At 50.3% G+C, this 27,333-nt stretch overlaps 1 protein-coding gene across 5 annotated transcripts in view; it reads right to left on the reverse strand.

Annotated features, from left to right (window-relative positions):
- Positions 1-7,646: 7,646 nt before the first annotated feature.
- CGNL1 (cingulin like 1) overlaps positions 7,647-27,333 on the reverse strand; it is a 182,321-nt gene continuing 162,634 nt past the window's right edge. For all 5 annotated transcript variants that reach the window (XM_066276112.1, XM_066276114.1, XM_066276109.1 and 2 more), the window contains 7 exons: positions 25,434-25,595; positions 22,032-22,121; positions 14,393-14,476; positions 13,348-13,472; positions 12,344-12,452; positions 11,828-11,991; positions 7,647-10,782 (listed from right to left, as the gene is read on the reverse strand). In XM_066276112.1, the coding sequence (XP_066132209.1) occupies positions 10,653-10,782; positions 11,828-11,991; positions 12,344-12,452; positions 13,348-13,472; positions 14,393-14,476; positions 22,032-22,121; positions 25,434-25,595 (864 nt within the window). In that variant the 3' untranslated portion in view covers positions 7,647-10,652. The remainder of the gene's footprint in view (positions 10,783-11,827; positions 11,992-12,343; positions 12,453-13,347; positions 13,473-14,392; positions 14,477-22,031; positions 22,122-25,433; positions 25,596-27,333) is intronic.

Consider the following 27,333-nt stretch of genomic DNA (forward strand, 5'->3'; position numbering starts at 1 on the left):
CCACTTGCCCCAGGGGTCCCCATCCTTGCTGCCTCCTCCAAGAAGTGTCCCTAGATTTATGGTTTTAACCATGTGAACCTGCTGGGGAGGAAGGCCCGCAGGGCCTGACCCTGAAGCTGGGGTAGAGCGTGCCCTAGACAGAGAACCTGAAAGCCAGTGGAAGCCGGACAGGAACGAATCCAGGGTCCACCAGACAGAAATGCACGAGTCACATGGTCACCACCATAGGGATCCTGAGCTAGTAAAGCGTGAGCAGACAGGTGGGCAAGGCCAGGCCACCAGGGGGTGAGGCTGACATGGCCACGGCCTGGGACTCGAGCACAGGGAGTCCTAGGGATGTCCAGGCCCAGGGGTTTGGGAGCCTGGATCCCTTGAGGCTTAGGCCTCTTCACACAGACCCAGACCTTTTAACTGGAAACTCCCTTGTGAATTTGACACTACAGTCCCTGAAAAAAATTAAAACATTGTGGACAGCCTCCCTTCAGGATCGCCTCACTGACCCGGGAGTCCCACTCCTCGATGTGCCCCTTGTGGTGAGCAGTCCCAAGGCTGGCCTTCTGACCCGTGAGTCCCACTCCTCCATGTGCCCCTTGTGGTGAGCAGTCCCAAGGCTGGCCTCCTGACCCGTGAGTCCCACTCCTCCATGTGCCCCTTGTGGTGAGCAGTCCCAAGGCTGGCCTACTGACCCGTGAGTCCCACTGCTCCATGTGCCCCTTGTGGTGAGCAGTCCCAAGGCTGGCCTCCTTTATTGTGGGGGTGGGGGCATCAAGGAGGAGCTGTCCTGGGAGAAGGGCGTTCCCAGGGCCCACACGCTCCTCACCATCTTATACACATCCCCCAAGCTGCCTTCATGTACTTTTCTGTGAACGCGTCCAGAGGGACACGGACATTCTGGGGACCGGATGAAACACTGAGGAGCGGACTTGGAAGAAACAAAAGAAACCAGAAAGAATGGTTTGAGTTTGGGTCAAGACTGGAGAAATTGGGTCAAGGATGAAGCAGTTACTTTCTACTATTATACTCTATTATATATACTATTTGCATTTTTAAAAAATTGATACTTAAAAAAACGCTCTAGCCTTACAGATAAAAATTAGAAGGACAAGCACAGACAAGTCCCAAAAGGACATCTGACAAAATAAACCCCACTAACAATACAAAAGGAGGTTAACCTGATGAAAGAGGTCAGTCTGTTGCTCAGTAAGAGAGGGTAATTGAGGGTGGAGACCTAGAGGAACAGCCGTATTTTTATCTTGTTGGTGTCGGTGCATATTGGCAAATTCTTTGGAAAAGCAATTTGGCAACGTTCATAGAGATAAAGCCCCCCCCCCACTTGATAACCCAGTAATTCTACTTCCAATCATCTAGTCAGAGCAAATAATTCAAAATATGGAAAAAACTACAGGTGCAAAAGTATTCATTATAGAAAGTCAATATTTAGAATTCTAGACATCCAATAATATAGGGATAGTAATTAACCAATGGAATTCACTCAAGGGGATGTTATATTATTTTTAAATACAATAAAAGATTATCTAATATCAGGAAACATGTTTATTCTAATGTTAAAGGACAACAAAGCATATGTAAAATCACATAAACACTGTGCATACTTTTCTTTAAAAACCGTGTAGAAATAAAGGCTGGAAGGAAATGCACTAAAATGCTCTTGATGACTGCATTAGGCTGGTTATTTTCCAAATTTTGGTAATACAGTTGCCCTCTTTTATATGGAAAAGTTAGAAAGTGGGGCCAGGAATGAGGCACAAAGGGAAAGTCTTCGACCCTGTCCTTAAAATATTATTTCTTTTATTTAAAAACATGAAGCAGATACAACCAAATGTTAATCACTGTCAACTCTTGGTGGTGGGAACACATATTCCTCGACAGAACCAACCCCAAGTCCTTCACTGGCGATGCTCAGAGACTCAGCGCCATGTGGTATTCCTTTGCCTATTTCTGTCTTCCCTGTATTTGCTGCTCCCTGTTTCTGTTGCTCCTGTTAGTACGAAGTCACAGGGACTAACTCTCCTGCTGACATCTGAGAAGCCAACTCTGATATACCCAGAGTCCTCAGAGAGCCCTTCCCCAGGAGAGGCCCAGTGGGGGAGTGCAATGCTTCCTGCCTGCACACCCCTGACCATCGTAGGCGTTGACTAACCCAGTTAATTCTCCTGGAAATACCTCACCCTTCCACAGGGCTTGGGAAGCCCACATGATGTTAGTAAGGCCACAGGCATTTTGTACTTGGTTTTGGAGTGCGGGAACAATGAAACACCCAGACAAAAGTCCTTAAATTGCCACGAAGGGGAGGAGGTAGTAGAATGAGTTAGTCATTCGTTTCCAAAAATGACGCTGGTTCGGGAAGCCCCGTGTGAGTCGGGAATAAACACGACGCGGCAGGGCCAGCGTTGGACTGGAGCGAGGCCAGACAAGGAGGCTGCCGGCGGGCTGCAGGAGGCCAGCTTTGTTTCCTAGTTCTTCGTTATCTAGATGCCAGGACGAGTGTCCCCAGGGAGAACCAGCAGAGACATGGAGTGTCTCTCTCTGGAGCAGCCAGAAGCCCCAAGAGGAATTTGTCACTGTCTTCTCAGATCTTATTTCCCTTACCCAGCTCTGCAGGGAACCCTGTGCCTATCTCCAAAAGGCCCCTTATCCGCGCCCAGCGATAGGCCCGTGCCCACTGGCACCTGTTGAAAGGCCAGGCAGCCCCAGCCCAGAGATAAAACTGAGCAAACCAAGGGACTGACAGGCTTACCAGCCCAGGCCTTTCAGAGGCAGGGGGACATTTAAGCAGATACCTGCTTTATCTTAATCTCCAAGTGCTTTCCTGGAAAACAAGCCTGTCCTGGAGGCACCAGAGGGCCGGAGGGGGAGGAGCGAGGTTAGGCAGACGGCGGAAGGGTTTCAGAGGGGAGCAGGCAGGCTGACTGCCTTCCTTCGTGCAGGCTTCCTGCTCCAAAAGCAGACTTCCGATCCAGAGCCCAGGTGCTGTGACCTCAGACTAATCACCCAGCCTTCATGCCTAACGTCCTCAGCTCGGGAGGTCAGAGGTGACTATTTGGAGGGACAACAAAGGAAGATGGCCAAGATACAGGGCACCTTTGGGCTGATAAGAGCAGCAGACCAGGACGTTATCCCAGCCCACTATTTACTAACTGCTGACTTTGGACAAGCTATTTCTCTCTCTGCACACGCTGTCTACCGCCACGCACTCGCAGGATACAGAGGAAATCAGGTGAGGTACAAGGACTCCTGGCCCACAGGACTTTGCCAAATTTCAGTTTCTGCCCTGGTAAGGGGTTTTAGATGTTGAAAAAAAAATCATTCCCACCAGTGCTGGGATTCAAATAATTTAACAACCGGTTCTCTGCCCTAACGACTATTTTAAGTATAAAAAAATGATATACCGAAAGGTAGTTCATTATTTCGTGCATTTAATACTTAAATAACAATAAAAGAGGTACACAAAACTAGACTGTGTTATAATAAAGTTTTAAAATACTAATGAAAAATATTAAATAATACTCATAACATCTCAGGGGAATTTTGGGCGTGACACACAGCGGAAACAAAGGACACCTCGTCCCCCTGGTTGTTTGGCACTTTTTCTCTTTACGTTATATGTTTGCTTACTGAAGTAACAAACGCAAGGGAATTAAAATGCAGTATGTCACCAAAGGTATGAGTTTTATGAAATGAATAAATAAATATCACAAGCATAGTTCCATCAAATTTTTTCACCTGTGGACGGAATGAACAATAGCTTAGACTACGCTATTGTGCAGATGAACGTTAAAAAAGAGTAAGCAATGCACATTTTTGATTTCTATATTGGGCAGCTGCCCAGGCGCCCACCTTGGAGAGAACCCTGATTACAAGTGCCATTGTAACAACCGGTTCGCAGAACTCAACAAAACACTAGGTATCGGTTCTGCCAAACTGGTGCAAACTGGCTGAATCCTAGCACTAATTCCTGCTGCTGAAAAGACCCCTGGGTGGGGTTCCGAAGGGTTGCTGTCTGTGGGTGGATGGGGAGCAGGCGCCTATCACCTGCCCACTTGCACACACAACCCCCACTGCCAGTCCCCACACCAAGTCAGGGAGGCCAGAGGCCAGCTTCCCCCGCAGCAGCCCTACTCCTTTTGGGAATGGCTGGGGCAGGGGGGTCCCTGTCCGTCCAGATGAGCTTCTGCACAGGGCTCTAAGTCCTGGAGCTGGCGGGCCCCAGGGGACTCTCCCTCCCATGCACACCGGGCGTCTGCCCACTCACCCGGATGCCGAGCCACCTGCACTGGGACCGCTCCTCAGCTTAGAAGAGACTCCGCTGCCACGCCCTAGCCTCAGCCCAACCGCCCAGTGTTCTTGAATGAGCTCTTCGGGTGAGGGGTGTGATTTGTGGCCCCAGTCAATAAATAGTGTTCCATAGGGACTATCTGCTGATTTCAGGTTGCAGGTGTAGTTTTAAATGTAAGACTAACATAACATGAGAGGTGTACTACACAGTGAAATCATGCTATATGCCATTCTAGAAGGTTCTCATCACAAAGCATGCTGGGTATTGGGAAGGTAAATGTCCCACTCCACTCAGGGACTTGCTGAAGTTGCCCAAAGACCACCTTCCATACGGTGAGACTGGGGAGGCTGGATGACCGCTCAGAGCAGCCATCCCTCCCGGCTCAGGCCCAGACAAGTCGGGTGAGCTGAGCAGCAGAGGAGCATGGGAGATAAAATGAGAGATCCAAAGGTCACAGCAGCCAGTGGCATCCAAGACAGCTAGGTTAGAAGAGCTGCTAAAACTCTGTGATAGCCACGCCCATCAGGTGTGGCTTTGAAGGCTAGCTTTGATTTCCATGTGCCTTTGCTTGTGTGCTCAAAGTGGGGGCAGGCAGCAGGCTGTTGACTAGAACCCTGCAATACAAGAGGCCGTCTGAAAGAGGAAGGATCCGAAGGCCCCAGGAGGCCCTAATACAAGGCCCCATGAAAGGCCACACTCCGGGGCAGCGAGGGTAGGTGCGAGGCAGCCGAGCTTCCTTGTACAATGTGTGAACCCCAGACCAGACCCAGACTCCAATCCTGGCTCTCCCACCTCTCACCCGTGCCTTCGGGCAGGGCAGTAACTCCCTCTGCCTGGGCTACCTTCCTTGTCACAAAAGTACTCACTCACTTCGGGGGAGGGGGTGGTTGGAGGCATCACTTGAATAGACACATGTAAAGGGTTCAGAACAGTGACTAACACGTGGCAGGTACGTGCTCAACACGTTAGCGATTGAATTGTATATGGTCTCAAGGAAAATGCAGTACTGACTATACATAGTGTGAGTTGGCCAAGCACAAGTTAGAATAGACAAATTTGGTGTGTCATAAATATATGAAGGACTTAGTTTTCTATCTAATTTCCACTTAGCTTAGTAACCTCCATTTTTATCATTACACTGGCAGTTCCTGAAGGTCCGAGACTGTGACTTCAGCCTTCTGTCTGCCGCAGTTTCTGGCCTGCGATGGCAGGTTCTAATCGCGGCTGGCTTTTTATTCCCAGATGTGACCTACAGCAAATACCCAACTTCCCCAAGCCTGATTCCCCACCTGCCTGTTTCTGCCTTTCTCATAAATCTGTTCAATTCTGTTTACCCAGAAAACCTCTGCAGTCACAGAGGAGTTGCTGACATTCTGGTGTGAGACCATTCACGTGGTGGGAAACTTGCCAACTCCCCCCACAGTACAGGCATGGGTGTGGAATGTCTTCTGGAACTACGCTGCGCGTTTTCCACCCTTAATAAACCCAGCAAGGGGCACACATTCACATCTGGCTTTGCGAATGGGGCCGGGCCGGGCCTCAGGTCAGGCACGGGAGTGTCTGCAAGGATGTTCAGCAGGTCTGAGAGCAGGACCAAGCCAGGCTGGACCCGATGCAAATCCTGGAATTTCTGGATTTGGGGCTGTTAAACCCCGATATGAACTTGCTGTCATTTTTTCCTATCATTTGAAAACTTAGAACACAAAATTTCTGGCTAATGACGGTCTCCAACAAAGACAGGATCACTATTAACTATCCTCAAGTTCAAAGAAAGAATGCTAAAAATGTGAAGGACTGCAGGCCTGGAAGCACCGGTTCCCTCTGAGTCCGGCTCCTGAGAGAGACTCCCCCAGCCGGCCTCGGGGAGAGGTGGCCTCTCTGCACTCCTCCCACAAGGACCCTGGCAGGTGGCCAAGGAAAAAGGCCTAAATACAGCTTCAAAAGTAAATAAGACCAAGAAGAGGATCTTTTACTACAAAGGATATGATTATACTTCAATAAACCTGACTTCTAAAAGAAGCAAACAATTTATGCAAAGGCTTAAAGGACTTATTAAAGGAAGACTTCCAATATATTTGAGATGTTCTGGTCAGAACACGAGGAGTCCACGGTCTGTAGAAGAGTGGGATGGGCAGGATGCTTGCATGACTGGGGCATCGAGGGGGCAACGGGCAGAGGGCTGGGCAGGAACAGCGGCCACCTGCAGTGGCCTGATGCAGAAGGAAGAGCTACCCTGCAGGACAGGCAGCTGCGACAATCCACCAGGGCTGCCGAGTCCCAGAGGACCAGTAGCAGGAAGCCATGACCACCTTTAAAACTGGAAATGCAAGGAGGGGTGTTGTCACCCATGTCCATGGAGGCTGCAGGTGCCAAAAGGCCCGCAGACAGGAGCCACAGCCCGAAAAGCTGCACAAAGCAGGGAGTGAGTGACAACCGAGAAATGCCCCACCTCCACCTGCTCCCATTGGCTGACCCCAACCACAGTGGCCGTCTGTCACGCAGGGAAATCAGGGATCCACATCAAGAGGACAGGGCAGGCCCTGGCCAGTTGGCTCAGTGGTAGAACATCAGCCTGGCGTGTAGGAGTCCCGGGTTCGATTCCCAGCCAGGGCACACAGGAGAAGCGCCCATCTGCTTCTCCACCCTTCCCCCTCTCCTTCCTCTCTCTTTTTCCCTCCCGCAGCCAAGGCTCCATTGGAGCAAAGTTGGCCCGGGCGCTGAGGATGGCTCCATGGCCTCTGCCTCAGGCGCTAGAATGGCTCTGGTTACAACAGAGCAATGCCCCAGATGGGCAGAGCATCGCCCCCTGGGTGGATCCCAGTCAGGCGCATGCAGGAGTCTGTCTGCCTCCCCGTTTCCAGCTTCAGAAAAATACAAAAAAAAAAAAAAAGGACAGGGTACAAATGGGTCTGAGGACAGAAAATGAACAGTGTAGGACCTTTCCATGGAGGAGTAACTTTCATTCCCTATTAAATGGAGACCATGGTATCTACTGTCGGCCAGCTGGAGAGATTATATGTACACTGTGCTGACAAGAGAACCCTGGATTTAGGAACAAGAAAGAAACGGGCTGCCTGCTTCTTTTCCGTTATTAACACACCTCTCCTTTTGCCGTATTCTGGAAATGAGCAGTTTGGATTTCTCGGAGCATCACAACCATCCAGGTGCACTAATTTCTGTGTTCACATTGACCCTCTGCCCACCCTTCTGTTTCGGAAACTGGTCTCAGGCCTGGAGTACCACCACATTTCACTTCCTCGAGTGGCTTCCAGACATTCACTTTGGCTGTTTCTTGGCAGACACGGAGCTAAGCTCTGGAGAAAACAAGTCAAAATAATGGGAGATGGGATTCCCGTCGGGTGACAACGTTTATTGAAAGGCAATCTTGTTTGATCCAGGAGTTCATTGGAGTTCGTTTACATGGAGGTAGCTGCATAAGAATGTCTCTTCCCCACGCCAGCCCAAAGCAATCACATCATGCCCAAGTGCAGAAGCCCAACAGAATAAGCCTACTGGCATTGCTGAATGACTCTCAGAGGCAGGAAAAAGATTATAAAGATATATGATGATTGTCTCCTTGCCATTGCATTTGGCTACATATTTATTAAATATTCTTTTCTTTTTAAGCTAGCTAAAGAAAATATTGTTGAGTAGGGTTAGTTCTTAAAGCAACAAACAAAACAATATGTGTATATAATAAAATCAAAGAATGAGAGCATGTCAGAGCTAGAAAGAACTTGGGCTCTGGTCCTCATTTATTCTGGGCACTCTGTGGCTCTGAGAGCACGTGCCCTGTCAAGGTCACGGGGGTAAGATAAAGCGGGACCTGAAAACACCCCTTGCAACACCAAGTCCAGCCCCCCACCCACAAAGCTACGCTGTGCATCCAGCTCACTCAGCTCCAATACCACGCAGAAGGGCACACTTAACATCTAAAAAGGCCTGGTTTTTAGGGTAAGGATGCGAGTCTTCTGAATGGCGATCTCTTCTCTTCTCATGGGCAGGCTTGCTTCTCCCAGCTAGCTGCTGGGTACCAGAAGGAATTGGCCAACATGAGGGCAGAAACTTTCTCACAAACAGGACAGATACTCATTCGGTCCCAAAGCTCTTTGGCCTCAGATCCTTTGTCATGTCAAACTTGGTTAGGAGTGGGCTAAGGTATCACCAGGAGGGTTCTGTGGCAAATATCTAATGATGGTAGAAGCGGCAGGGAAATCAAGAACAGACTGAGGGTCAAAGCAGCCCTAGGATTTCCCCTGAGCCAGCAACCACTGGCTGCATCCACAGGGACAGCGGGGATCCAGGACTGGGGACAGAGGGGCTCAGCCTCTGTGTCCATTTGTATGATTATTGTCTATCACCTTCTTTCCCCTAACTATGTTCCAGGAAGGGTGGGATTTTGATCCATTTTACTCACTGTTATATTCTCAGTGCCATGGTCTCAGGACCATGCCTGAGACATCACAGATGTCCAATAAATATTTGCTAAATGAATGAATAGCTAAAGGGAGGACTCTCTCCACACTCCAATCAGAGGTGGGGGAGGGCTCGGCTCTCCTGCCCTGTGGGCCTCACCTGTGTGTGTGGAGGCGGGGGTGGGGAGGAGTAGATGGATGCCTGCCCTTAAATCAGGCTGGTCACTCTGAATACTGTTCTGTGGGCTTTGTGACATGGGGTAGGGAAAGCGCTGAGAGAGCCTGCTCTCCCACAGCAGGCTCCCCCGTTCTCAGGTGCACAGGACTCCCATCTATGAGGATGCTTGGGTACACTGTGGAAGCAAATTAACATCGTCATCTCCACCCCGTGTATGTTCACAGCTCACGGGGTTTCCCTCCTGGCCCTGACCTGTGGGGGCCCAGCTGTTACTAGACCTGGCATCGGGGTGTGCCTGGGGACCGTCACAGTAGGAAGAGACACCAGGAAGTCCAGGAGGAAGTGCCAGGATAGCCTGCTATCCTCCCGATGCCATGCTCCCTATACTCCATCCCTGCAACGGGGCCTTGCCCAGACCTTACCCAATCCCAGTCATTTCGTGGCCAATGTCCCTCTGTCCCAGTAAGGAGCCTGTCAGTTTGTACTGACACGTCTCTGTCTGGCTTCTTTGTCTTTCCTCCCTTTCCTGACATGAGATCCTGCTCCACCCACCCACCTCCTGTCTACACATCCCTCAGCTTTCAAGAACTTCTTCCTTCTCTTGCTTCCTACCCAAACCCACAGACACCTGCTTACCTCCTCTCCCTTCTCCCTTTCCCTGTGACCTCACCGGATACCACCTGTCTCTTCCTCACCCTGAAGTCCATGAGCCTTGTCCCCATATCCTCCTATTCCCCACCCAGCAGCTGCCCATTCAAGGACCAAGAGAACTCACTTCAGAGGCCTGCTGTCGGAAGACGCAGGAAAAGACCAGTAAGAAACGACAGCAGGGCCTCATCCTTGCAGAAACCACATCATTATTCAGAAACCTTACTTACAAGTCTCCCTGCCCCGTGTAAAAGAAATTGCAATTAGTGACCAAGAATTGATCTCGATATGGTTCGGAAAATTATAACAGAATTCTAGATAAAATTTACAAGCAAGGTCACAGATACAAGTGACCTTCTGACTCTCCCTCCTTCCGTCAGCAAGTTGTTTATCGAGACCACCTGAGTTTCTCTTCTCAGGCTTCATTGTCCCTTATCACCACAACAATCCTTTTTTCCCAACTCTGATGTCCAAAATGGTTTTTATTCTACCTTCTTTCTCTTGCCTCTGTTCCTTAATACTTAAAATCTAGTAGCTTCATATTTAAGAAAATAATACTCACTGCCAATGTGTGAACTTGACCAACAAGCCACCCTAGGAAACCTCTGAACATTCAAAAATGGAACAGCAGTGGTCATTAGACGGTCTGGTTTAAAATATGTACAGCCTGTACAACACTTCCCACCACGCACAGTGCCTATTAAATAGTAAGTAGCATTGTGGACCCTTTCTCTGGGCAGGGGGCGGGGCCTGGAGGGAGGGAGGAGGGGGGAGGGCAACGGGGGCAGGAGCAGCCAATGCAAATGGTCCGGCAGGTGGCTGTGCAACAGGGCTTCAGCCTGTCAAATTATATTTCCCAAAACACCCCAATGGGTGGTGGCTGCTAGGCCTCAGGCGTCTTAACATCTAAACTGCAATAGCTCCGTCTCAGATACAAGAGCCACGCTCCCACTCAGAGATCAGCGGAGGAGTGGGGCGCAGAGGAATCGGCTTCATGTGCAGAGGCAGCGATGGGTCTCAGGCCAGAAGGGTGCTGCCTCTCCTGCCTCCAGCTGCGGGCGGCCGATGGTCCCCGGGAGGAATGCTGGCCGCCTCCACAGCCCCAGCCGTGGCCTCAGATCTGGCTGATGGCGTCCTTGGGGAAGGTGTAGGTCAGCGGTGCCTCGTAGAGGCTCCCCCCGTCGGTGCTGAGGTCGTCATCGTCGTCCATGTCATCTAGCACTTTACTGGGCAGCTTCTTCAGTCTGCGGAAATGACACGGTCATGATTCCTGGCCCTGGACCGGGCTCACCTCTCATCAGGACACGAAGGATGGGCCTTGGGTCCCTCCACCCCACTCAGTGTCAGGAAAGCACGTGATTTTACTTGGTCTGCACCTGCCAGCTCCTTGAGCAACAGGGAGCAAACACCCGCCTCTCAGCACGAAAGCCATGTTGGGAGGGGCCTGGGCAGGGCTGGGACTGTCAGTAGTACTGATTTCACTTTTACCTCAAGCAAGTTCAAGTAGCTCATCAGGGTGCTGTTATTGATCCCATCTTAATTTAAGTATTTGATATCTTGCCCACTGTAAAAATTTTTGCATTTTTTCAACATTGCATTTAATATTATCTTGATTACAGAGATTTTTGGTGGCCCCTTAAATGGGCACCTTAATGGTGGATGGGCCCTGTTTACAGGACTCTCTAGGGGCTGGAGTCTTCTGTCCATTTATAAGAGAACTGCGTGTGCTACCAGCACAGTCAGCCTCCATGAAATGCTCAACTCCATGGAGGAGAACTAACCTAACCCGTCCCTGACCCCAATGCCAGGGTGTGAGTGAGCCTGGGCAGGGAAAGCGACCCCCCACCTATCCTCTTGAGACCAGAGCAGCGGAGCGTTAGAAGCAATTCACTCCTGAAACCCGGGATATTCTAGTCCTCATGAGAATACAAACCAGAACTTGGTCTTTTTTCTCCCCAAATCATGTAAAAATAGGAGTGCTATAGGCTGATGGAGGAGCTGCCCCCTCCATGGCAGTGGGAGCTAGTGTTTCCTGCTCTGAGCCTCGGTTCTCCCTTCCGGACAGCAGGGATCCTGGCTGACATCAGGGCACTGACACGAGAATGACACGTGTCAGGCCCTACTGAGCACAGGGGGTAACTGAGGTGAGCGCAGCTCAGTTCATCGCTGGGACAGGGCGGCGCCCGGAAACCCACGGGAAGCAGCAGGAGCGAGGGTGCCCTCGCGGGGCGGAGCGCTGTGCTCAGACGGCGGGGTGCCGGCGCCTCTCGGGTCTGCGCACACGCTCACCTCAAGTTTTTCTTCATGGAGTTGAGCTGTCCCTGCAGCTGCTCGTTCACGTCCAGCTGCTCCTCCAGCTCCCTCTGCAGCTTCTTTTTAGAGCTTTCCAGCCTGTCGATTTCCTCCTCGGCCTCCTCCACCTGCCGCTTCATGGCTTTCAAGCGCAGGCTCAGCTGTGTGGGAAGAGAGGGCGGTTCGTGCTGGAGGCCGCCAGCCCCCCGGGATGGGGCAGAGCCCCCGCATAGGCGGCGGTTCAGCCACCTTCTCTCCAGGCAACCGAGACATACAGAGGGGGCAACCAGTCCCATGGGAAAGCGGACATATCCTCTGGCACAGACAAGTTCACTTTTTACAAGCCAAGTTCCGAGTCTGAAGGGTGCTAAATCCTCTCTAAAGCAGCCTAGAAAGGCCCCGTTCTCTGATGTCACAGGGTGGAGTGGAGTGACAGGGGTCTGCTCCCACAACTCCGTTGCCCAGCCTGGGACACAGAGTCTCATGGGAACTGAACTTGCAGGGTTCCTTCACCTGGTCCTTCTGATCAGTCAGCGACAGATGCTCGTCGTCCACCTGCATCACCAGCTCCTTCACCTTCCGCTCCAGCCTTCGGTTGGTGAGCTGGAGGCTGGCCCGGTCCCTGGGGGTGGGGGGGAGGGAGTAGCAGAGCTCAGGGCCCTCTTATCCCAGAGAGACATGTGAGGACAAGAGGAAAGGGCTGGTCATCAGACAGATGAGGAAACAGGGGCTCTGAGAAGGAGTGACTTGCCCCAGGCTGCAGAGCTAGCAAGGGGCTGAGCTGGGACCAGACTGGCTCTGAGTGCTTTCTTCCTGTGCTGAGCTTTACATTGTAAGACAGAAGGTCACTGCCAGACCCTACGCCAGGCTGCTCCAGCCCAGCCCCCAAAGTCCTACTGATAATAGATAATGTGAACTGTCACACCCACACGACCCCTCCTAGAAGGAGAGGGGCCACAAGTAAGAACTGAGGCTGGTCAAGTTCGACCTGGTGCTGGTCCTCAGGCTGCGATTTGGGAGCTAGCTGCAAAGAATCATGGTGCTGGAAAGGTATATGGTCACCTGATGCCATGTCCTTCCCACCTGCTGTGGGGCGACCTGCCCATCTCTGACAGATGGCCACTAGGCCTCTGCTAAGCAGAGTGAATACACTTGGCCTCAGGGCAGAGTCAGCACCCTGGCCTCTAATCTGGCTCAAATTTATAGCTTCTGAAGCCGCCTGTCCCACTGAGGGGATGGGAAAAGCAGTAGCAAGGCCAGTGAAGAAGCTACAGACTAGAAGCAGGAGTCCTGAGTTCTAGTCCAGCTGCCCCAGTGTTCAGTCAGGCTGCCTCCCTTGAGTACTTACTTGGATGGGTCTCAGTTTTCTCATCTGTCAAATGGAAATAATAACAACAGCAAGGTTGTACTTGCTCTGCCTTCCTCACATGATGGGAAGAGACACCAGTGTGAAAGTACTCTGTGACGCGACTGTCACTGCCTGCCAGGCCTCTGCAGCACAGCTGGGCCAGGCTCACCTCTCCTCGCTCTCCAGACGGTCCTCCAGCTCCACAATCCTGGCCTCCATCTGCACCACCAGCCCCTCTTTGCTGGACCGGTAGGAGCCTTCCAGGTGGGTAATCCGGCTCTTTAAGTCCTTGTTCTGGAATCAGACAGCGAGACCATGAGGGGCTGTGTGTCTGCCCTCTCTGCAGAGCAGGTTACAGGAGGAGATGCATTCAGTCAGAGACTGTGATAGCCTGCTTTCCACACCAGGATGGGCGACCCAAGGACCTGGGGAAGCCAAGGGTGCTTCCAGGGAAAGGCCCAGCACCCTCTGCTGGCAGACCAAAAGAAGATCCTGTCCTACGCCTTATAAGCCTGAGTGAAATCTTTGCCAGGGCCTAGGACTCCTGGGTGTCAGACAAATGACCTTGACCTTTCATAAAGTTTTGGCAGGAGAAAGGCTCCTTCACCAATATCACATGATATTCAGTGAAGAATTTACATGAATACCATGTAAAATAGTAACAAAGGAAGCTCTGTTAGCAACCTGTGTTTGAGTTGCTCTTTATTATTTTCTTTACATCAGAATTTACCCCCCTTTTTTTTTGCCTGACCTATGGTGGCACAGTGGATAAAGCATCTGCCTGGAATGCTGAAGTCGCCAGTTCAAAACCCCAGGCTTGCCTGGTCAAGGCACATATGGGAGTTGATGCTTCCTGCTCTTTCCCCTTCCCTTCCCTTCTCTCTCTCTCTCTCTCTCTCTCTCTCTCCCCCTCCCTCCCTCTCTTCTTGTCCCCGCCTCTCTAAAATGAATAAATTATTTTTTTAATGTACCCTTTTTAGGATCGAGGCAGTACTTGTAGTACTTGTAATTCTACCCACCCCTCAATGTGTAAAGTACCAAGTGTATTTAATCTTATTGAGAAAATCTTCTCTGGGAATAGTCTCAGAAATACCTCTCTTGGGCAAGGTACACCCAGAGTTCTTTGGACTGCTACACAAAGGAGATGCCACCGAGGGGTTCCGGACCAAAGCCTCGGGGAGGAAGGAAGGGCTCACTGGGCCAGCTGCCCTCACCTGTCTCTCCAGGGAAATCTTGTCACACTCCAGGTCTTGCCGCACAGCTCTCTCCTGAAGTAGCTCATTCCTCATCTGCTCCATCTGACCAAACAAGAGCAAGAGCCCAGGGGTCAGAGGGGTGGTTCCTAGATCCTCGGCACGGAAACAGCTCCAGATACAGAGTTCCAGCAACCACGCCAGCTCCTGTTTGTGACGGGGTCCCCTGCCATTTCTCTTCCTGGGTGCAGGAGCTGCTTCTTGAATAGGCTTGGTGCCTCGGTGATTGCAAAGATAAGGGTACAACGAACAGGAACAGCCATAGCTAATCCTGCTGCTGTGAATAGAGTCGTGTCCCTCCAGAAGCTACACTGAAATCCTAACCCAGCCACCACCCAGTGCCTCAGCTGTGACCTTGTTTGGAAACAGGGTCTTTACAGAGGTAATCAAAGAAAAATGAAGTGAGTCCGAACCCAGTACGACTGATGTCCTTATGAAAAGGGGGACTATGGATGCCGAGACAGACCGAGAGGAAAGACGTGGCTGTGTGAAGACAGAGCCACGGGAAGAACACCGTGGAAAGGCGGGGATTGCAGGGAGGCACCCACAGGTCCAAACGCCAAAGGTTTGCCAGAAGACGACCAGAATCTAGGAAGAAACAAGAAAAGATTCTCCTACAGGTCCAAGGGGAGTATGGCCCTACTGACACTTTGGCTTCAGACTCTGGCCTCCAGCACTGAGACATAAAACTTCTCTTGTTCAATCTGGGCCACCCAGTCAGATGCTGCTCCATTTCTCCCTTCTTAGGCCAGAAACAGAAGTCAGCAGGAAGACCAGGCAGCTCCAGGTGGGCTGGCAAAGGCTAAATGTTACTAAGGATGTCTTCTATATTAATAGGAAATGAGCCCAGCTGAGCAGCATCTGAAAAGAAATTGAGTTGCCTACCCGAACATTCAGTACCTCTGTTCCCCGTCCCCAGGGGGCTTTCAGCGCAACGACGTGAGCGTCAGAGGCAGGGGGCCCAGACTCTGCACCCAGGACGGTCTAGAGGAGCCAGGAGAACCAAGAAGGTGACCCAGAAAAATACAACTGTCCCGTCCTCCTCAAGGTTGGGGTCCAGCCTGGGTAAGAGAGGTACACACAGGAGTCCAGGACGCCTGCGATCCATTTATAACAGACTGGCCTCAACCTGGATTTCACCACCTGCACAAGCTCCCTAGACCGCACCTGCAGAACGAGACCTTGGGTCCCAGAAGTAGTCAGAGGGAACACCACCACTCTGGTCCAGGCTGGCACCTGCTCCCATTGACTCCTGTCCCACCGCAGTGTGCACATGAATGACAAGCAGCAGGTGTGGCTGGCACAGCGGGGGTGACAGGGAGTGTAAGGAGTGAGACTGGCGACGGGCAGGGCCTGGACGTGGCGCTGTGGATACTACAGGGGGGAAGCGGGGACAAGGGATGCGTATGATACCAAAAATTACAAAAGATAAGAACGCTCACATTTTTGCATTTCTGCCTGGCCGGCTTCTAGGTCATGGGGGTTCAGAACTGCACAGCAGAGGACTCTGAGGCCCGGGGCAGTCACACACTGAACTAGAAGAAACAGGACTGGACCCTGGGCCAGACCCGCTGCTCACTGCCCACTGTGCCACCTGCTCCCTCCAGACCAACTCAGCGAAAAGGCTTCAAACAGACCCAGGGTTCAAACTGCCACGTCAAACCAAGACTCGGGGAGGCAGTCAGTCTCCTCGGGGCTTGTGTACAGCAGGGACAAAATGCCAGCCATGCAAAGGGTCAGCAGGCAGAGCACATGAAACTCTGCCCGCGGCTGTTCCCACTCTCCCTGGCCCCAGAGCCCGCGGAATCACATGCTGCAAAGAGGGCGCAGGAAGGATTCCTGTGACTGCTGCAGGGGCACAAAGTCCCCGAGTAACGAATGCGGGTGCACAACCCGACCCTGGACGTGGCTAAGAACCAGCCGATGACACCACGCACGGAAGGCGTCAGCACGGCTGGGCCACGGGACCATGACGTGCCTCCCGGGAGAGAGCGTTCTGTTCAGACCCCCTGGGCACAGGCGGGGACTTTACTGAGGGCACAGTTAAACTTCCACTGCGATGGGAAGTAACTACACAGACAAGCAGCAGGGACCCTGCTTCCCTGCCTGGCTCAGCGTCCACTTGAGTGTGAGCTCACCTCTGGGAGGCAGACAGACTCCTCGTTTCTAAAACAGCAAACTTCACGCGATGCCTATCACGGCCCCGGGAGCTGGCCTGCGCCACAGTGAAAGTACACTGTGGCAAACCCTCTGCCTTCTGGGGGGGCTGGGAGGCTCCCCCTTGGAGGAAGCCAGAGGCCCCTGCCTCCTCCTCAGGCTCTCCACACTTTTAGGACTGTCCCCAGAAACGATGCAGTCCGTCAAGGCAACAGCGGAGTGTGTCTGTGAATGCACACGTCTGTGTGCCGGTGCTGGGGCGCTCTGGAAGGAGGGGGTGGGTTCGTTCATTTGTCCAGACTACACTCTCAGCCCCAGGACACTGTGACAAAAAGACCAACAGAGTACCCGCCCTTAATATAGCCTCATGGGGGACAGACGGACAGGTCCTGGTCAGAGTTACTGCAATGGGGAAGGGCAGTGGGCTAGGGCAGTGGCCACAGGCCAGACTTAGAAGGCCAGGGAAATTCTCCAGAGAGAGGGACCCTAAGGTGGGACCTAACCACGAGGCCAGCGTCAGGCCGGGTAGAGGAAGGGGCAGGAGAGGAACCGCAGTTTCCAAACCAGGACCACCACTGAGAAAGAGCGGGAAGTGGGACAGCAGGGAGTGCTGGGAGAGCTGAAAGGACGGAACTGTCACGTGGGGAACAGGGGACAGGTTAAGACATCAGGTGGAGAGGCAGATAGGGAGCAGCCCCACAGGGCCCATACTCAGGTGGCGATAGTGAACACCTGTACCGCACTTACTAAGGCGAGTCTCGGGCAGTTTTATAGTGTTACCCATTTAATCCACCACCCAGTGAAATACGTACTGCTACTATCCCCATCTCCCTACGGGTCAGAAGAGGCTGCAGACACAGGTGTGGAGATGGGGTGATGCCAGATGCAGCCACAGGACAGACGAGCTCACCAAGGAGAGAGGCATGAGAATGACGGGGGTCCAGAACCATGCCCTGGGAGCCCTCCCCACTACAACCGTCAGGGGAGACATGGAGAAAACCAGGACCCTGACCTGTCCCCAAAGCCAGGAAGCAAGGATGAGGACTGCAGAGGTCAGGCAGAAAGAGGACGGAGGGACGCGCCCGGGTGGGCGAGAAGCGCCTTCTGGGAGGCTCGTCACAGAGGGGAGCAGAATGCAGGAGAGGAGGGGGCTGGGCACGGAGAGGCGGACAGACGCCTCTCCTCTGGAACTCCCGCCGTAACGAGATGACAGCTATAACCAGAGGGCTGGTGAGGTCATAGCAGGGTTGGCAAGAGGGATGCCCTGCACTGTTAGCCAGTGAGGGTGAGATTCCCGGAGGAGGGAACAGGTACAGACGATGGACTGCGATGAGAAGGGAGCGTGACAGGAACACCGACCGTCCACTGGGGGAGGGACAGATCCCGGCCCTGCACTGAGGTCAGTACGAGAGCAGAGAGAGCCCCTTCCTCTGAGCCTAGGACAGAGAGCATAACTCAGGGCTTAGGGGGAGGCGGGGAGGCAGGGAGGCAGGGAGGCAGGGAGGCAGGGAGAGGAAGGGGAGGAAGGAAGGGGAGGAAGGAAGGGGAGGAAGGAAAGGAAGATTATTTTCCCAAAAGTGAAGGGATAAGGAAGAACCGGAGGCCTGTAGAAAGAAAAATGAATTTAGAAATTTGGTTGTGGGAGGGTGTGAGGCCACAAACCCCAAAAGCCAGTCAAAGGCCGGCAGAGCAGAGGCGAGGTCTTGGTGCAGTGCAGGGTGTTTGTTCCTCGGGGTCGGGTGATCTCGGCAGCAGTGCTCCGCCGGAGCACCAGGAGGGAAGGACCGGGAACCACAAGCCTCTGGCGACAGGCACTGAGCAACTGAGAGTCTGCACGGGAGCCCATAAGTCCTCCCTGTTCTCCGAGGCAGCTGTGATCACCCCCACCCTCCAGGTGGAAGGTTCAGTAATGGAAGAAGCAGCTTTGGGATTCCAACCCAGGCTTTCCGGCTGAAATCGTGTGTTCCTTTTCTCCCGCCCAGCAAACCTGTAGGACCAGGGCTCTCCGGAAAGGCAGATCCTACAAAGCGGGGTGGGACGAGGGGGTGGGGGGCTCTGGCAAGCACTTCAAAGTCCAAAAAAAACATGTCTACAGTGGAGAGATTCGAGGACCGCCAAGCAGTCAGCGTTGGGCCCAGGCTGGGATTCAGGACAAACCATATGACTTAAAGAAGCAGCCAGTGGCCGAGTCTTGCTCCCTCAATGGCCTGAACTGAAAAATCTGGATCCTGCCAGAAAATGGGCCTCCTGGGGCGGAGGAGCCCTGAGGAAACAGCATCAGGGAGGCCTCTGCAGGTTCAAGACCCCTGCTGGAAAGCCCCCTGGCAAATGGTAACTCCCCAAAGAAGAAAACAAACCATAAATATCTCTATCCCACCGCATCCCCTCAGAGATGGCCATTAAAATGGAAGTATGAAATAAATCAGCGTGTAGAGCAGGAAGGAACACATGTGTAACCATAAAACCTAACAGTTACTCTGACCAGGCAGACCATTTTTCTTCAGTCTTTTGGAAACCAAGGTTCTTGGCAAACACGATAGGCTTCCTTCAACTCTTCACAAAGGACAGCCTGACACTTACATCTGAAAATAAACCTGCCACATGGAGCTCTGTACAAGGAACACCACATGGTGGTATGCGCAGTGTTCCTGAGGATGGGCTTTATGGTAAACCCCAAGTGTTTCAGCTGTGCTCAACAGTCGTTCCCAGGAATGGCCTAATGAGTTGGGAATATTCCAGATCAGAGCCTTCTTCTCCTGAGCCTTCTTCTCCTGAGCCTACACTGGCAAGTTAAAAAACAAAGAGAGAGAGAGAGAGAGAAGAGAGAGAGAGAGAGAGAGGAAAGAAAGAAAGAAAGAAAGAAAGAAAGAAAGAAAGAAAGAGAAAGAAAGAAAGAAAGAAAGAAAGAAAGAAAGAAAGAAAGAAAGAAAGAAAGAAAGAAAGAAAGAAAGAAAGAAAGAAAGGCATCTGCTCTGGTGGCTTGGCCAGCTTCCTCCTTTGGAACAGGAAAGTAAATCTGAGGCTGGGAAAAATTTTCTTTATGTAAGCTTAATGCTTTATGTACTGTTTATCCTTCAGCTAATATTAAATGGTCCAAAAAAAACCAAAAAAAACAAAACAAAACAAAAAAAAAAACAACCTTCCAATCGAGCCCCAGCCAGTTAGCTTAGTCAGAGCATCATCCCGACAAACCAAGGTTGCAGGTTCAATCCCCAGTCAGGGCTCATGTAGGAAGCAGCCAATGAATGCACAACTGAGTGGAACAACAAATGAATGCTTCTCTCTCTCTCTCTCTCTCTCAAATCAATCAGTTACAAAAAATTCCAGTCAAATTGATGGCAACAGTTTATCACAGCTGGATTGCTAACCCCTGAGCATTCTGATCAGAAATAACAGTATCAGATTCCAAGGGGTTTTATGTCAGAGGCACCCATGACCTGAGCCAGCTCTCAGGATTAGAAGCAGCTGCCTTCTGAGTTAATGAAAAGCCAGAGATATTTATGATTGCTAATAACAATATTTAACCCCATCACCATTGGGCTGTAAAGGGGCAGGTGAACCTACACTCCTAGATGGTAATTAAAACAATACTCAGTCACAAGAAAGGAAAATTATTATTAGCCAACCATACACATTGGGTTTTTGAACAGCCGATGTAATAAGAGGCAGTTCTGAGACTAGGATCATTTTAATTAAAAAGAAGAAAGAAAGAAATCCCATTTTGACCTTTCATTCACTGACTACATGCAGCCTTATTTCCCTGTCCCCTATCCTGGGGGTTACATCCCTCTGGTGCAGGCTGAGGAGCAGGTATAAGCTGGTCACTGGGGTACAGTTCCTTAAAGTGACTGCAGAAGCCTGAGACTTTATCCACAGGGCTTTATCCTGCAGTTGTCAAGGCAACCGAGCAGCCTCAATCAGCCCCTGTTGTGGAGAGCAATTCTAACCCCCAGGATCCCAGCACTCAGCTGGGAGGAGTAATAAGGAGCCAAAAGCAAACTGATCGAAGTGATCAGCCCCGTAGTGTAGGGCTGTCAACTGAACAAGGGAGGCAACCCCTCCGGGCCGGTCTCTGTGTTTTGTTGTGGATGTAAAACATAGGTCCCGAAATCTTTTCACTGCCTGGTTACTGATAGAATGACGTTCTTTCCCACCATTCCTCCTTACGTAAGTCACAAGAAGCATTAGCGAAACAAATTTATGATCACCTTTTCTCTCATCATAAATGCCTCCCAGATCCCAAAATGGCCTGTGGAAAGTGGCTACTTAGCCAGGCTGGGTAACAAAACAGCTTTTATACCAGCTAGAGAACTGAGAAATGCAGGCTTTAGTCAGAACCTATCAGGGCTCAAGGGCCACGGTTGGGCTCCTCATCTGGGCTTCAAGTTTTCATGAAGTCCTTTCTCTAAACTTCTACAGCTCAGGCTGGATAGGGGGCCCCCCTCCAGAGGAATGTGACTAGCACAGCATCGGACCAGGCGGACAGAACCTGAGCTCAGCTGAGATGGCGGATGGAGTCTTGAGCTGGAACTTTCTTCATCCTCAGGAGCAAAATCGCATGACTACCTTACTTGTTTGCAAAGAACCTGTCAACAGGGAAACAATGGCGGATGGAAAAGAAGCCAGTGATTCCCCTTCAGCTTTGAGTAGAGGTGACCGGCTCAGACTGGCGCTGTCCCTAGGCACTGGCACCTCCAGGTCGTGGCCATCCTGAGATGGGCAGGGAATGTGAAAAAGTGTAAGAGTGACCAGAGGACAGGGCTTCTTTTGATAGGGAAGAGTTCTAGTGATGTGATGCTCCATCTCCAGGGGGTGACTTAACCGCTCTGAGCTTTTCCTTCATTAAAAATGGAAACAAAAATCTGAAAACCTTGCAATTATACTAAGTATAGTTTGGAAATTAGTTCCATTAGCTACAGTGTCAGGACAGGGTGAACTGTTCCTGGCTGCCCCCCAGTGTAGCTATAAGGATCAAATGTAAGTGAAACTCCTTCCAAAACCGCAAAAAGCCTTCACTTGGAAGGTACTGTTATTGTATTGTGAATGCCTCCTAGGTTTATGTATTGCTAATTAGTTTGTAAAGTCCTTAAAGTAAAAGACTACACCACATCGTTTACTTTCTGTTATGCTAATGTAGTGTTAGCTACCAAATTGCTTGCTGAACTGATGATTCTTAGAGCCTCAGCTCCAAAAGCACTTTGCCTATTATAGCTAATAGATTGTTCTCCATAACCACTCTGGAAACTTCCACTTTACACCTTGCGTTATACGTCTATTACCCCTCCCTCCCAGGGGTCTTCTATGGTGATGACTATGCAATCTTCCATCATTTCCAGAAGGCATGAACTCTCTTCCCCTCCTCTAGCTGAATCCTCAGGCTTAACGTTTTGCATTTCCTGGTTCACACAGATCAATCCACTCATCATCCCACTGTGTACAGTACCTGTTCCCTGCTCCGAGTGATCCTCTCAGACAGCAAATCCGAGTTATTTCTTTCTTCTTCCAGTTCAATCTCCAGTTGAGACACCTTGTCCTAAGCAAGAAAACACACACAGCCTATGAACTTACACTGACCTGGGTCAGGGGCAAGGGTTCCCTGTCGGGGGAAACCCAACAGCGCATCAGAGCCCAGTGTCAGTCGGGTTTGGGAAAGGGTGTCTATTTCTCATACTGCCCAAAACAGTATTTTTAAAACTGTGTTTTAAACTGTGCTTTCATAATGTATAATGTAATTGTGCATTTAGGAAATACATTAAAGGAGGAAAAACATTACCCCAAATCCTAACAAGCACCAAATATTTTAGCATATTTTTTTCGAGTCTTTTTTTCCCCCTTATGAACCAATGACTACTAAGATCTGCCTTAGCACCCTAAGGTATCTAAGTTACATGTGGGGAATGAGGTATCACTCAAGGCACATTTCTCTAAATACCCCGAGCTCGGGACAATGTTTTGCCTCCGTCCTGCTCAGAGTGTCTATAACAGCTTTTTGCACCTGCCCTTCCTCCTAAGGAACCTCACTGAGCACCATGCAATCCCAAATCCCCATCAGCAGAATGTAAAGGCAGTTACAGCCCATCCTGCGGAACCAACCATCACAGAAGCAGCGTAATTTTATCTTCCTTGCCAGCTCCTACTGTAGCATCATTGAGTGTTTGGAGAAAAGAACTGCAAAGCAGCTTTGTGTATGAAAGAAAAAGCTTCTCACATAAACCACCACACCTAGAACTGGGTAGGAGAGAGAAGGGGGGGCGGGGCTTGGTACATGTGCTGCTTCTGTCACTAGCCAATTTGTCACAGGTCTGGGTTAACTCAGAGCCAAACACACACAAAAGATATCAGCATTGTGAGTTTTTAAACATGAGACTGAGGTATCGGTACATAAATACTGTTTCTGCCATTGTCAAGGTTGACTGACAAGCAATGGATGCCCCTCTAAGTGCCAAAAAGAAAGGTCACAGAATGCATGGGAATGACTCATTGTCTGTGAATGCCTCCCCTCTTACTGACTGAGATCTTATAGGGGCCCAGAAAGCTCTCCCCTAGTTGCCAAGAGTCCCAAAGTCCAACTCAGGACAGACAACTGAGTCCTGCACCAAAGCCCATTTTTGTTCAGTTGTCCCCGACTCCTCCCAGGCCAGTTTCACTCAAGTTGGAAGTCACAGGTCCACAAGTGCCACGTTTACATGAGACTATCACTTGAGTTTCCGAGTTTACAGAAAATGTTCATTGCTGAGAGAGCTCTGGAGTCCTGAGAATTAACTTAAACGTTAGTGAGAAAGAGGCGAGATACTAGTCACAGCAAGACCGTCATGCCAGCCGCCTCTTAGGGGAGGAAATACCTCTCCACTGCATCCCAGGGGTGGGACCTGGAGAGCTATCCATTTTGTAATTCGTGGCGAAATAGCTAAATTACAGAGGGATAAATGAAGCTTAGCTACGCCACTGCGTCTAGACCTTGAGTTAACAAAAGAAACTGTTCCTTTCAGTCAAAAAATTCTAGAACAGGGGTCCCCAAACTTTTTACACAGGGGGCCAGTTTACTGTCCCTCAGACAGTTGGAGGGCCGGACTATAAAAAAAAAACTATGAACAAATCCCTATGCACACTGCACATACCTTATTTTAAAGTAAAAAAACAAAACGGGAACAAATACAATATTTAAAATAAAGAACAAGTAAGTTTAAATCAACAAATTGACCAGTATTTCAATGTGGGGCTCTGCAGCCGCAGACCGGCTGTGCATTATATGACGCGCTTCCCGAGCCGTGACACGTGTGTCCTGCCTCACGGGAAGTAGTACTGTACATGAGCAACAACGCTGCGCTTTGCGGCATCCGCATCCTGTGCTCCTCTCACTGACCACCAATGAAAGAGGTGCCCCTTCTGAAAGTGCGGTGGAGGCTAGATAAATGGCCTCAGGGGGCTGCATGCGGCCCACAGGCTGTAGTTTGGGGACCCCTGTTCTAGAAGGTGCCCTGACAGCCCAATGTTTAGCTCAAAGCACCTCTTCTTGCCTACAATGTGTACTGCACAGAACCCGGCAGGAGCGCTCAGGGGCCAGGCCAAGGGTCGTTACACCAAAGGCTGTTACGTCACTGCCTGACAAGGCTTTAGCTTGCGTTTAACCAAACTGTTTGGGGCCTAGAATAATTACTTCCTAGTCAACTGGGTTGAATTTAGCTTGCCTTAAAATGACCTCCTCTAGTGTGAGATCAGAACCAGGACAATAGCAAAAAAATACAGCAATCCTAGAAAACTACAACCAGGTTATGCTAGCCTCTAAAAACGGCCCATTTATAAAAATCTTTACTGGCTAAAACATCACTCTCTAGATATGAACTGCTACTAAGTTAAAACTCACACACAGAGGTTTTAGAAATTATTTCTATTTATTTGCAAGGTTGAATTGGACCTTCCCTTGACTTTAAATCGACACTCTCTTTCCCTGGCCTTGAGCATTCTCCGACCCTGAGGACTTTAACTTCTCCAGAGGGTCTGAGGCTGATTAGTAGGTCTCTCCCTCTCTCAATCCCATTGGGATGTGGAGGGTCGGGGTGGGCGACTGGAGAGTGGTTTTGGTTTGGGGTTGATTTTATTCTTGAGGATTGTTCTTTTCTATAAATTCGGGTAGACCGATATTAAGGTTTTTCCTGTCATTCTTGCTGGGCTGTTTATATTTAGATTCTATTACTTGATTCACTTTCCTAACGTGTTGTGTTTTTCATCTGGAGAACAGTTCACCCCCAGCTGGTGACCCCATTGAGCACTTTCTGATACACTGTCTTCAACTGTGTTTATACTGTGTGTCCATAAGTGAACTGAGCAAGTTTGCTGCTAGCTTTGGCAAAGTCGGGTCATTGGTAAGGGAAAATGGGCCAAAATCAGCAAACAAGAATGGAGCATGCGGTGTGGCCTGCGAGTGCTGGGCGTCCCTAGGAGTGAGGCAGCTTGGAGCCAAAGCTCAGCTCGGCCCGTCTCTAGATCTGCAGCAGTCTCATCTCCCGTGCAGTCAAAAGCACAGCCCAAAGCAGCACACAGAACATGAGCCCTCTGTGTGCCCTTCTGTAAAAGCACCTAATCTCTGTAGGATTCTGTTCTGCTTCCTCTTCAAGGCAAGAGGAAACTAGGCTCAATTACTTCCATCACTCCTTCCAGTACTGATGTCCAATGAGTCTGTGAACTACCAGCTTTCCCAAATCAGGAAGTGACCTTCCTAACATCTGGCTGTTTGAGAGAATAAAAATCGAAGACTCCCCAGAGGCTGAGGTAAGAGCAGAGAGACCGCTTCCCTCGTGCCCCACTCTCCCCACAGGCCCTGCTGCCGCCCACGCGGCCCACAGACCTCCATCTGCTTGACTAGTCTGCTCCGGTCATCTTTGAGGTGACTCTTGGCCTCCAGCTCGTACTCCAGGTCCTTCAGCGTCTGCTCCAGAAGCTGCCTCTTCGTGAGTGCTTCCTCCTGAGCCCTCTGGTAGTCCCGTAACTCCTCCTCCATCAGGCGCGTCTAGAACGAGAAGGGGTTGGTGCTCAGCTGCGGCACACCAGGGGCACAGAGATCTTGGCAGACCGTGTGCAAGCAGAGCCCGAGGAGGGTCAGCTGGACCCCACTACTGGACAGCAGAGGACCTGAGCAAGTGCCACTGCCCTTGGGGCCTCCGTGCCCCCTTCTGTAAAAAGAGAGGGGTTTCCAGCTACAGGGAACAACCCGTATTATAAATACAATATAGTAGATGTTGACCAGTGTTTTTAAATTAAATACAACAGGAAAAAAAATATTCAGAGTAGAGTACAAGGAAATAATGTTTTGTGAAACGTCTGTACTAAATATTCAGCAGGGGTGTCTTTATCACTGGGTTGTAGGGCAAGAGGTATTTCTTACTTTAGGTCATGATCAGAAACACTGGAAGCCACTGAACTAGGTAAGTGCTTCCCAGAGTATAACTGATTGCCCACCTGGATCAGCATCATCTCAACAGAAGTTTAAAGTTAGGGGGAAATAATAACTAAATTAATTACCCCAAAGCAACCTGCAAGCACGAAATCTAATAAAATATAAACCTGCCCTTTAGGTGAAAACTAGGAGAAAAATCACGTCATCAGTGGTCGTAACTGACAGTGCTCTTATCATCCACAAGGTGGCACTAAACTAACAGTTTTGAAGGCTGCAAAAGACAAAAGAGCTTGATTCACAAGGGATGGTCCAGTTTTCCAAATACTCTAGAATCTCCCCAAAGGGACGACCCACCACTGCACACACTAGGTATTCCTGAAATATCTGTGTTGACAGATTCAGTGAAGCCCAAGGCTATTTTGTTCTCAACTTCCTACCCACCTGGAGATGGTTGAAAACACAACCAATAATAATAATAATAATAATAATAATTAAAACTCCATGAAAGAATAGCTTCTTTTGGGAGTGATTTTCACAGAAAGGTAGGGAAAGCCCCAAAGATGGTCCTGGGTGGCAGCGGGGAACCTAGATAGGTTACTTTCGGAAGACCAGTGGGAATACTTTCAGAACTGTGTTCCTCTCTTGGTGGCTGATGGGATCACTTGACATTTCTATAGAGATAGCACAGCCGTGAAGAAGACCTCTCCTGATGAACACCAGGGTCTGGTGGGGCCGAGGGAAGAGATGACCATGGAATGAAGCTGAGTAAAAGCACAAAGTGAACATCACCCCATGAGAAAAGGATGCTAGACAGTCTTTGGCAAAGGACGGTACACTTTACCGTAGAACATTACAAATCTCTCTCTCTCTTTTGTGTGTGTGTGTGTGTGTGTGTGTGTGTGTGTGTGTGTGTGTGTGTGTCAGGAACAGAGAGAGACAGAGAGAGGGACAGATAGGGACAGACAGACAGGAAGGGAGAGAGATGAGAAGCATCAATTCTTCCGATGCAGCTCCTTAGTCTCCTTTGTTTCTCATTGATTGCTTTCTCATATGTGCCTTGACCTGGGGGCTACGGCAGATGGAGTGACCCCTTGCTTGAGCCAGCGACCTTGGGCTCAAGCTGTTGAGCCTTTGCTCAAACCAGATGAGCCTGTGCTTAAGCTGGCGACCTCAGGGTCTCAAACCTGGGTCCTCTGCATCCCAGTCTGACCGTCTATCCATTGCGCCACCACCTGGTCAGGCTACAAATCTCTCTTAAAGAAAGTTAAAAATATAATGTCTCTGCGCCTCAGTTTCCTAATTTGCAATATTGGGATAATTTTTAAAATCTACTTTATAGAGCTGGTATGCA

Source organism: Saccopteryx bilineata, chromosome 4 (genome assembly GCF_036850765.1).
Source record: "Saccopteryx bilineata isolate mSacBil1 chromosome 4, mSacBil1_pri_phased_curated, whole genome shotgun sequence".
Classification (NCBI taxonomy): domain Eukaryota; kingdom Metazoa; phylum Chordata; class Mammalia; order Chiroptera; family Emballonuridae; genus Saccopteryx; species Saccopteryx bilineata.